This window comes from Falco cherrug, chromosome 15 (assembly GCF_023634085.1).
Source record: "Falco cherrug isolate bFalChe1 chromosome 15, bFalChe1.pri, whole genome shotgun sequence".
In the NCBI taxonomy this organism is placed as follows: domain Eukaryota; kingdom Metazoa; phylum Chordata; class Aves; order Falconiformes; family Falconidae; genus Falco; species Falco cherrug.
Window position 1 is genome coordinate 7,985,753 of NC_073711.1, and position 12,195 is coordinate 7,997,947.

General features: G+C 47.2%; 1 protein-coding gene across 1 annotated transcript; it reads right to left on the minus strand.

Annotated features, from left to right (window-relative positions):
• Positions 1–1,986: 1,986 nt before the first annotated feature.
• On the minus strand, positions 1,987–11,298 carry UBE2A (ubiquitin conjugating enzyme E2 A). Its single transcript, XM_055727243.1, has 6 exons — positions 11,028–11,298; positions 10,657–10,737; positions 10,505–10,530; positions 5,011–5,100; positions 3,899–3,987; positions 1,987–3,447 (listed from the first exon to the last, which is right to left on the minus strand). Exons 1-6 carry the CDS (start codon positions 11,069–11,071, stop codon positions 3,319–3,321), a joined length of 459 nt encoding a protein of 152 aa, XP_055583218.1. The 5' UTR covers positions 11,072–11,298; the 3' UTR covers positions 1,987–3,318.
• Positions 11,299–12,195: the final 897 nt, after the last annotated feature.

Consider the following 12,195-nt stretch of genomic DNA (forward strand, 5'->3'; position numbering starts at 1 on the left):
TCTGTTGCGTCGTGTCTCAGCTATTGCTTTTGTTTTTATGCTGCCTGTGTTTGTCTCTCCCGTCTGATGTCATCCTCTAGTTTTTTTCCTCACCTCCTGTTCTGTTTTCTTTTTAAATACTCTCAGTGCTGAGGAGAGAGTGACTGACCTCTACTGATGAAGCAGAACATCCTGGTGATGTGCAGTTAGAGGCATTTTCATCCCTACAGCATGGAAAGGAAGAGGCTGCCCTGGCAGGTAAGACTTGCTCAAGGAAGAAAAGAGCAAGCGTTTGTGCCTCTGCCTGGATGGCTGCAGCACAGCTGCTGCCAGCTCTTGGAGTTCTGATTTAAAACCACGCTGCTGCTGTCTTTGTTGTCAAAAAGTAATCTGGCAGTTCATCCTGAAAGTATGTTGGCTTTTGTTGTTTACGAGTTTTTGCGTGCACTGCTCCTGCTCTCTGCTTCCGAATCCTGTTCCCGAGAAGGCAGGGCTCTAGCAGATGGCGATGTAGGAGTAGAAGGAGCCTGGTACTTTTTAGGCGATATTCCTGCAAGCCGGGGTGCAGCTCCCCCTCCCTAACTTGGCTATGCAGCAGGTCTTCAGAGCTTGGTGATGCCAAGTAAGGCAGCAAGTGCAGCACTGCAGTATTTGGGGTAAAAAAGCCCTATTTTGGGGAGGGGGGGTGGCTAATTGTGATGGTGCTTCACCAGGATTAGCTGCCCAGCATGAGGCTGCACAGGGTGTTGCTTTTCCTGGCTAGTGGCCGTGACTCTGGGCCACCTGGCTTTGCTGGGCGCAGTACCTCTGTGCCGGACCCGCCTGCTGCCTCCCTGGTTAGCTGGGGGCCTGGCTGGGTGACGGGGTCAGCGGTTTGAGCGAAGGGCTTGCCAGCCTCTCCCTTTCCCGGGGGGGGGTGTAGCTGTAAGCTTTCTGGAGAGCCACTGTGGGACTTTTGTGACGAAGGCCTTACCTAAGAAGGGTGTGAAGGTGGGGTTTTGTATTTATTTTCAGCTCGGTACTGCTCTTGTTTCTGGCTGCCTTATGTGTTCGGTCTATCCTTTTTCTTTTTAGTAGCTAGCAAGACACGTACAAAAATGGAGGGACTGATCCAAGGGCTTCTGTGGCTGTCAGATGACTTGGCCTGTCCAGGAAAGGTTCTACTTGCAGGAACGGTTGCAGCTGGTGTAGGGGCAATGGTTGTGGTGCTGCTGGTTGGCTCTGGTCCCCCTGAGGAGCGCAGCGCAGGCGGTGGCGCTTGGGGGCTTTTTTTGCGCTGGTCTGTAACTTAGTGGGTGCGAGGAGTGGGGGAAAACCTTGCGCAGGGAATGCTGCAGGAACAAGTGTGGGACTTGAGGCGGCATGGCTCCGGCCCTCTGCGGTAGGGGGACCAGTTAAGACACTGCCCCTGAGGGGCAGGGGTAACGGTAGGCAGGGCTGCAGGGGTAAAAGGCTGCTCCAGGTAAGACGGAAAGGCCTGTCCGGGGGAAGGAGCTGTTGTCACAGCGGGTATAAATCCCGACCGATAGAGCCTGGCAGCTTCTACCTTAACTGTAGAGCTAAGCAGCAGTACCGGCTTTTGTTAGGCGTGAGTCTAAATCCTGTTCTCCCCCTCATAAGACAGGAGGAAAATAAATACGATTCCTGTATCAATTCATTACTGAGCCCAAGTTGCTGCAACTAACTCGTTTCATAGGCTCCTTCTTTGCCGACAGCTCACCCCTCGCAGGCACGACAGGGTGCCGAGCTTCCTGCAAGTGCTTTTTGCTCAGGCTCGTGCCTACTCCTCCGTTTCTCTGCTGGTTAGCTGATCCCAGCCACTCTTTTCCTCCTCTGCCCCTCACGCCTCCTGGCTGGCAGGGCCGAGCTTGTTACCCCTGCGCTACAACTGGCACAGCTTTCGCCCGAGCACAGCAACTACAGGCCAGGATGCCACCATCCTTCCCTGATAGGATCCCACAACAGCCTCCTGCCTTCCCAGAGAAAATAACCACAGGTATACACCTCTTGCCTATTTATACAATAAGCACTAAGGTTACACTTTATTTACAAGTTTTGAAAAATGTACAGTTTCTTACATGGGTTACTTGTGCAAAGTTATACTTCTCAACTAACAGACCAAATGTGCACACAAAAGACACTGGAACAGTGGACAACACAATTGTAGGTTTCATCCCACACTGCTGCTTTAAGGTACTGTATCCAAATGTACAAACTTAGCCTTACAAAAAAAGTGAGTCTGGACTTACAAATGTTTTGTTTGGTTTTTTTTCAGAGTTGAAAAAATACTTTCATAAAACTGAAGGGAAACTAACTCAAGCATGCAGCAGTAGCTCACACAAACCACACAGTAATCTACAGAGAGCAGAAACTGCAGAGACTCAAGTGCCTGCCCCATTCTTTATTCGAACTTTCCACAAGGCAAAGTTGGATCCCAAAGACCTTAGCTTTCTCAGCTAAAAGAGAAGGGGCAGGAGAAGGACACCAAAGGAGAGTAATTCCACCACTGGAACACTTCAGGTTTTACCTCTTCCTTAATGTGGAAGACCTTTCGCTCAAGAGTACACAGGTCTACCTGGTTTTGTCCAGTAATGCCTCAGTGACAGGACTATAGAAACATATTGAAGCAGTCTCTGTAGGCGTGTCCTTTAAAATAAAATGAAAAAAAATTGGGGGTTGTTTCTCACCCTAAGCAGAGATCAGAGTACCACAACCGTAGTGATTTATGTATATCTGTACATAAATCTTGCATGTGAAGTGCAGAAGTATCTAGCATTCCACAGTCTTAATAAGTTTTTGAATTGGAATCAGTTTGAGTTGCATTTTTTCCCACAAGTAAGGAGTTGATAAACCAATACAAAAGGGAAACGAGATTATTTCTTCTCTCAGTACTTACAAATGCAGTGGGGTCTAAACCAATAGTAGAGGTAAATGACCAGCCTGGACACATCAGCACTTTAGTTAATATCAGTTAAAAAATGTGTATGTATATAAACATCCCTTTTATCAAGCTACACATAAGCATCACTGTGTATAACACAATTACAATTAAAAGCTTAGTGTACACTACAGAAATGCACAATACTGCCCTAAGACTGGAGAGGGACCACAGAAAATGAATTCGGCATCAGTAACTCTTTTGCAAGTAACCCAAGTACAGAACATTGGACTTCAAAGTGGGTGCTTTCTGATGTCCAGGGAGAAGAAGCTTCAGCAAGGGAGGGTGGCAACAGCACAACAGCTATTCTGCTTTCAAAGTAAATGCTAGGAGGAAAAAGATGACTCAGACACTTTGTTTATTTTCCTCGTCAACAGAGTGTTCATTTGCATCATCCTGGGTCAACAGTCACGCCAGCTCTGTTCTACTATTGCAGAAACCCGTTTTTCATATTCCCGCTTATTCTCTTGGTATAGCTGAGCTGCCTGGCTGTTTGCTGGACTGTTAGGATTTGGCTCATCCAATAGAGACTGTGCAAAGAGAAAAAGATTCTTAGGCGCTTTACAGGATGCATAGTTTTCCAACATGCTCTGCAAACTATCGGTACTAATAAAGAGTGCAGAAGTTAAGCTAGATACAGGTAGAGTACGTTGCATTATTCCAGCTGTAAGTTACTGGAAGCTTTCACTATCGGTCTTACTGTTGGCAGTGCAAGTGACCGTTTCATTGACAGCCAAGCAGCAAGACCCATGCAGTGCAATCACTGGATGGGCTCCCTTAGTGACCACCTGCTGCCATTGTCTTGTCAATTTACATCTGGAAAGTATTCACACTTTAGCAAATATCAACAGAGCTGCTATCTATACTGGGTATCAGCAAGAAGGAAGAAAAAAAAAAAAAAAAAAAAAAAAAGGTGTTTCCCAAGCTGTTTTTGTCAAAGTGGCCTAATTTCATTCTGCCTTTTCATGCAGTTCTTTTTACCTGTATGGATGTTAAGATGGAGGAGACATCGTAAGTCGGACTCCAACGATTCTGAAGAATATCCAGACATATACTACCATCTGCATAGACTAGAAAAGGTTCAAGAAGAATGGCTTAAAACAGAAGTTGTACAGCTACTCAGTTTTTTCCTAGTATTGCCCAATCCTGACAAACACTACAAAAGTCAACAGTGTCTGACAGCCTTAAATCCAGCAAACAAGCCTGTAGGTAGGAAGAGGTGAAGCTTGTCATGGGCAGCTGCCTGAGGTACTTAAACTTGACCCCTGCTTATTCTTCAACATCGAGCTTCTCTGTGACAGTGCAACTACCACAAGGAAATCCAATAACAAATTTTAGGGCAAAAACATTTAAGGTACCCAAATGAAGAACACAAGCGAAAAGCTCTTTACACATAAGGTTTCCGCAGAAAATACCTACAACATCAGTGTCTAGTCCCCTTTCTCACAGCAGCTTTAGCAGAGCCCCCCCTCAGTGCACTTTATCCACACATGCTTACTTGCTACCTGTGAAAATTTCCAGTATTTCTTCACAAAGTTAGTATTTGTTCGGATGCAAGGAATACATTGCCAACCGTTAATTAGTAAGGAAAGAGATTAATTAAACAATCTTACTATCACTGGCTATAGTTGGAAGCAAGCACTGCGTTTCAAGGTACGTCACTCTTACAGGCATTTTGGGAAAGTGATAAAAGACAGCTGCATTCAGCAGCATCATTACACTAGGCAGGCAATCAGTACAGACAGGAGTCCAAGGCACTGCTATTTAAGAACAAAATATTCTTCTGTAAGGTTTAACAACAGGCAGTTGAGAGAGAAGAATGTCTCGCCATTTAGGCGTTACAGAACAGTATTGGCAAGAGGCTCTTTTTATTGCCCCTTTCATTTCAAGCCTGAGCACCGCTCCCATACTCATCCTTACCAAAACTACACAGAACCACACTGGAATTTTGCCACCTTATTAGATAGTGGGAACTTTTAAAATAAATGCATCTTTTTCTACAGCGCTATAGCAAGCTGTAATTAAAAAAAAAAAAAAAAACAAAAAAAAACCCCAAAAGAAAAGCAGCATTGTATAATTCCTTAATTACTTACCATTTGGATGAAACATTTTAGAGACAAATCTAACAGTAGGTGGCTTATTCGGATATTCTTCTGTGAATTCTATTGTAAGTTTGAAAGTTCCTGGAGTTGAAAGAGAGAGAAGGAACCTTTATTCAAAATGAATTTACACAAGGGATGAATAAAGAGCATCCCCTCCACAAGCACAACCCAATACTATTGTGCTCATGCATGCATGTTGGATATGGAATACAGATTGCTCAGTCCTACAACAATTCACCTGCTCTCTTCACAGTTAATGATTAACTCTGAAGTCCTAGACACCACTGACACAAGAGTATCTCCTGTGACTGACTTTTACTGCCAAAACCACCACCCCAGTCAAAAGGTTTGTGTAAAGAAATAAATCTGCCCTTGAGGTTTTCTTCCACAAAGCCTAATCCCAGTGTACTGTAAAAACACCACAAGTGGGTGTATAACCATCTGCGTAACAGGCCATGATTTATTAAGTCCTAGAAATTGGAATATGCTATCCTGACAAGGGCCTTCTTACTTATTTCTTGGTTAAACTTCAAGAAAACACATTTTTTAATCAACAACTGTAAGGTAATCAGGTTGTATTGTAGGAAAGTAGTATCGAAAGCAGCAATCCATAGCAAGAAAGACTCTTTAAAATAGAAATGAGATCATTCACTTCACCCTAACTAATCTTCCTTTGAGAAAGACTAATTGAGTGGAAACAATGTAGCTAAGTCCCAATCCAATCGTTTTAACAGCCTGCACCAAGAGGAGTTATTTTAGCCCTTCTCCTCAGGCTATGACAATCTGAGAATAAGAAGTCTGTCAACTAAGCTACATAAAAATGGGTCCAAGGGGCTAAGTACTGCTAGTGATTCAGATCAGTAACTAAGGAACTCTACGTACGCCACTTCAAAACATGCGTCTCTTTACCATGCTATCACCCCTAGACCAACCAATCCAAGAGGCACTTTATGTCCTGGGAATGCCCAGAGAAAAATAGCTGAAGCACCTTCATATAAATATATAGCTCTCCTGTAAAAGGAACGCACCTTACAGTAAGTAATAGCTGTAACAAGCTGCCAGGGCAGACATAGTACCTTTTTTTAAAAAGGCATTCTTACATATCAGTGACAGGGCTTTTCTCCCTGCCTAGCACTCGGTGCCCAAATTAAAACTCAGAGGCTCAGACATAAAGCTCAACCTTGCTTCTTAGTTAGGGAGTTTTCTAGCACCAATATAACAAATGTATTGCTTTGGCTGGCTGGCAAACATGTGCCGACAACTGGTAGCCAGAGAACAAATTTTAAAATGCCTCCCCCCCCAGATCAGCAAAGATCTGCAGTATTTCCCAGGGACTCCTTCCTTTATAAGGACATAAACTATAACATTGAGTTGCAGGAAATTAAGGTCATTGCTTTGACGTTCCGGTTTGCATATGAAGACAGTACGGATGCTCCAGAGCTTTCTGTACAGCAGTGGGAAGTCTCAACATCCTAAAAATAAATTTTTGCATGTTTGTTATGTTGTTAGGCTGCTAATAAAAAAATAACACGAGAGCCAACAGCATGCTATTTTACTGTACAATAAAAGGAACCACAGTAGTATAGTTAAGATTGTTCAAATTAGCGGAAGTCTGCAGTGGGGCTTTCAAGCCCTACTCCAGCTAATAAAAGAGAGGCACAGAGCCAGATCTGAGATCAGTTAGAAAGCTGGCACTGGGAAGTTAGCAACAACTTCTAGCAGCTGTGAACATCAGCTCAGAACTACCTGTCCTTCCCTACAGTGACAGTCCCAAGCAACACTGGGCCTTTAGAATTGAATGCTTTGGAGATTTCATTTTAAATTTTTAGAGATTCCCAGCTCTCCCTGCCCTAGTTCTGTTTCTCAGTAGCCTCCTTATGAGGTAGGAAAGCAAGCACTTTCTTCTGTGGAAGAGTGACTAAGCAAAGAGTAGGCTGAAAACTGAGCACAAACCATCAGATTGTACAGTTCAACAAGCATACTTGAGAAAATGAATGCTATTCCAGAACGCTGAAGTGGGAGCAGAGGGGACAGATAAGATGGCCAAAAAGCAGTAACAAGAGGCGGTTTGGTCTTAGAATCCATTTAAAGCTACTGCAGGAAAGGGAAGCTGTCTGTCCCACCAGGGGCAGGGCAGCATTACTTTTAACACAGATCTGAGTGAGCGGTCAAACAGCTGCCAGCTGGAGTATCTATTGACTCAGGTTTCCAAGTCAAAAAAGACCCAGAGTGACAATGGCTCTTGAAAGTGCTCCACAGTACCCAACACCTTGTTGTTGAGCTTTATTAAAGGACAAATCCAGGAATTTGATGAACCAAAGTCCAAAGGTCACTTACACTGGAAGCCCACACAAGCAAAACAGGTATCACAACACACACTGCTGGGTACGAGGCCTTCAGTATCCAGGCTGTTCTGTCACTAATTTTAAAGCTTTCAACTGGTATTCCTTGCGACTTACCCTAGACAGCCAATTTTAAAACATCAAGTTATCAATAATGACAGTGAATATGATATTTGGATCATCACTGATCTTAGGAGAACATTCTCTTCTCTCCTGTATTTACCTTGTTGATCTGTTCCTCCTATCTCCGGAGGTGAGACTCACGAGGCTAAGAGTGAGGTTTCTGCACGACCTGTATGCTGTCCCGAGTAACCCCTGCCCGACCAGCACCCACATTGCTGCCAGACCCTTCCTGCTGCAAGGAACAAGAGCAGCCCCCACTATTCACTCCACCATCCATAAAGCAGGCGCAATCTCTTCCCCTCCTGCATGAGGATACAGAATCCATATTCCATACGCAAGGAACAAACCACAAAGGCGGCAAGTGCCTTGCTTTCTCTGTTCAAGCCTCCCGCACGGTCACAGCAAGGCGGGCTACTACAATAGCTGTGCTACTTAACTCTCTCCAAGCCAGGAATCCTGCGCTAACCACACTATCATCATCCAGTTTCAAAGAAACAGGTCTGAAGGACCGGGAGAGCCTGGGTTTCCATCACTGTGACAGCACTACCACTTTAGATACCCCACACATATAGATTCTCAGAAATACGAAGGGCAGGATAAATATCCCCAGGGTCCTACTGCAGACACCTGCAATCGAATCCTCTTCAACGAGAAGATGGAAGTTATGCTGCTGATCTAAATTAGTAGCTGCTCCTAGGCCAAGTCAGCCTGTGCACCGAGTTGTGAAAACACCCTCTGAAGTCTGGGGGTGGAGGGGAAGGAGGGTTGTTAGCTGCATTATGCTGCACAGCAAGTAAACATGCCTGAACTTAAGTTTTTTCAGTTCGGACAAAGATAAGAAGCCTCAGAAGCTAAGACTGGAGAAGGGCCTTACTAGAATGAGGATAAAGAACAGTAATTCTTATGATGTTGAGACTATTACACCTCTAGTTCAACAACAACAAAAAATAATCACAGGCTACTCTCACAATAACTAAGGTATCTAAAGTCTTACAGTATCACCAAAAAGTGACAAGAGCCTAAAAATGAAAATACAAAGTAACTTCTGAGAAACACTGCCCTGCAAAGGCTTCACCAGGATTACAGAACTCCAGCATACCTTTGACTCAGAAGTCTGCACAGTTACAAAACAAACCCAAACTAGCAGCTCAATACAGTTAAATAAGAATTCCCTTTATTTTACCTACATTAAGCTAAACTGCATCTGAACTGTGCTACTCTACTCACTTAATGGAAGAGCACAGCTGAGGCACCAATACACCCCTATCTCTAGGCACCACTTAGTATTTTGTTATCTAGCACAATGTAAGATATGTCCCAGAGAAAAGGAGATAAGCATATCCTGCAACAAAAGACATATCTGTTTTCCTGAGCGCATACTGTGAAAATACACACTTTGCTATGAAAAGAGCAATCCATCACACACCAAGATTGTATTAGATCAACCAAAGCAGTAGGACAGCAGTAGCAGACTGAAGCATGTGTTTAGACTTCAAACTGCTGTGAATGCAACATGTCCTAAGTGTTTGAGATAAAGACTTAATGCTGCCACAGTGGAAAGCCACAGTGGAAAGCACAGAGGAAATCATTATGTCAGGGCTCTCAAAAGTAGTCTCCAGCCTTCTGCAACTAAATCGAAATATATGGAAAAAAGCCCTTATAGCATCTGTTAACTCCACACCGAGCTGGAAGAGCCTGAACATGGAAACAACCTGTATTTTAGCACAGTGCAGAGATGGCTTTCTGCTCCAAACATAGAATCACTCTATTAGAAGCAGTGCACCAAGAACCTAAGCAGCTCTAGCAACCCTCGCAGAAGTTTAAGGAAGCCCTTCTTTAAGGTTTACAAGATGAAATAACAGAATGTATTAGTCTATCTGCTCTATTATGTGACATCAAGGAATACTGAAGTTCTGAACATTAAAACTTCTGAAGCAGCTACCACAGCAGGTTTCTTAACTAATGAAATACTTTTTAAAAAATAACTGGAGTCTTTGGGGTTTTCTTAGGCCTGAAATATTTAAAATCTTTAAGATCTTCACAGGAGAAAAAAAAAAAAAAAAAAAAAAGAAAGAAATCTGCCATTTACAGGCATGCCCACAGGTACTACCTCCGAGGATAAACAGAGACAAAGGAGTTGGCCAAGAACAACATTAAGAGTTAAGCACAAATTTTTTCTATGCTTTTGTCATGAGTCATTGAGATCTAGGATTAATTACAGCCTGCACCGAAAGTATCTTAAAAAACACATCACCGATTTCAGTTAGACAGCATTTCGTGTCTAACAAGTTTTCACAAAAGATGATGAAGTATTCATACAGCATCAGTAAAGCTATAAAACACATTAAGGCCAGATGGAAACTAAGAAGAGACAGGTATGTCACAACGACCCATTTAGTCAGCTTTTAAAGTTAGAAAGTCCTTTCAATTTTAACCCTGAACGATACCAATTAAAGCAGAATGAAGTATATGCCAAGAAATTTTTTTTTCTAAAAATCCATTTTGAACTTCCTCAAACATTTAGCCCATTTCCTACTTCAGCTGACTCACGTTGGGACTTACTTGCAAAACACTTCCAGCATAAGAAAAAACAATTCAGAACAAGTGACAGTGGTTCTGTACCAGGTTTTTGACGGTTCTCCCAATGTGAGTGTCCCTAAATACACAATCCAGGGCTCAACAGGAAAACTTGGAAATCCTTAAAATAGTACGTTAAATTAAGACTTGGGGTAGTCAGAATTAGCGATTACAAGCAAGCCCCTACAAGGCGATTCGTATGTTTCTGTAAATCAACATAGCAATCTAGGTCTACACCACGTTCTTGGAGTGGGATAAATAAAAATAAGGGAGATTCACCCAAGTCCAGCACACAGACATGCGGTGAGGTGCACAGGCACCCCCGCCCCTCCCCCCTCAGGCCCACACCTGTTGCGAGCCCCCGGCCGCGGCACCCCACAGCGCTGACAGATCACAGCAGGGCCCCCTGCCACAGCCCACCCGCGGGCCCACGTCGCACTTACCGTCCTCGAACGGAGTCCCCTCGGGCCTGGAGGAAGGAAGAAGCAGAGCACAGCGTTACCCCGCGGGCAGCCCTGCCCCCACCACCCTGAGGCAGCGCGGCGGCGGCCCCCGCGGCCTGCCACCCCCAGCCCCCCGCCGCCGCCCGACTCACCCGAAGATGACAGCGTTCCACACCATGATGTTGTTCTCGGAGGGAGCCCCGCTCACCCCGGCCGGGGGATCCTCCTGCAGCCTGCGGGACACGGGGAGGGCTGAGGCGCCGGCCCCGCCGCCCCTCCGGCGCCCCCCCGCGCCGCCAGGGCCGCCCCTGCGCACTTCGCGTAACCCAGGCAGGTAGCTACACGCCCCTGCGCAAACGGCGTAACCCGCGGGCGGGCAGCGTCGGCCGGCGCTACGCAATCGGCGGAGCGCGCCCTACCCCGCCGCCATGTTGTGCTGCCCCCCTCCTCCCCCGGCAGAGCCGGGCCCTTCGTCCTCCTCCCGCTCGCCCTCCCCGTTCCCCTCAGCCGGCGGCCTCGGTACCTCTTGAAGTCCCGCATGAGGCGCCTACGGGCCGGAGTGGACATGGCGGGCTCGGGGTTATAGATCACTCATACACCGTCAGCGGGAGGACGGAGCGCCCAGGGACGGCGGCGGCTGCGAGCTCCGGCTGAGGCGGCGGCAGCGCCGACGGACAGGAGCGATCGCGGCCCCTACCACTGAGGCGAGCGCGGGGGGGACCCTGGGCTGCACCGACTCCTGCGCCGGCTGCCGGGCGATCCTGGGACGTACCAACGGCGCGGGGAGAGGGGGCGGAGCCGGATGTCGCTGAGTCCCCGTCCCAGCCTCTACCACCGCGGCGCGGGGGCGAGGGGCGGCGCCTCAGGCAGGGGCTGTACCAAGGGCTGCGGCGGCGGGGGTGGGACGTGGCCTGTGACGTCCCGGGGAGGGTGGTGGCGGCGCGGAAATGGCGGCGGCTGGTCGTGAGAGCTGCGCGGCGTTCGGTACCGGCAGGGCTCTTCCTGCCCCTTGGCCGGCGCCGTGGCTGAACCCGGCCGGCAGTTGGGCCCCGCGCAGCCGCCCGCTGCCTCCCCGCGTCGGGGCCGGGAAGTGAGAAATCCCGTGGGTTGAGATAAAGACGGTTTAACAGGTAAAGCCAGAGCCGCAGGCAGGCAGAGCAGCCCAAGGCGTTCATCCAGCACCTGCCATGGGCAGGCGGTGCTCAGCCATCCCCAGGACGGCCGGGCTCCAGCACGCGTGACGGTGCCTGGGGAAGACAGACGCCATCACTCTGAACGTCTCCCCATTCCATCTTCTACCCTGAGCTGAATATGACGTACTGAGCATGCTGTAATACGGGATGGGATACCCCTTGGGTCAGCTGGGGTCACCTGCCCCGGCTGTGCCCCCTCCCAGCTCCTTGTACCCCCCAGCCCACTGGCTGGCTCTGTGCCAGCCCTGCTCAGCAACAGCGAAGACACCCCTGTGTCAGCAGCGCTGCTCCAGCAGGATCCAACCACAGCCCAGTACCAGCCACGGTGAAGGGAACTAACCCTGTCCCAGCCAAAACCAGCACAACCTGTTATGTTGCACTTTCTGCTTCCACAGAGAGCTTTTTCCAAGGGAAAATAATCTCTACCTTTTTTTAATAGCCTTTGGGAGTAAGCAATTTCTCCCTGCTGTTGACTAGAACAGACTGGATAGGCCCTGT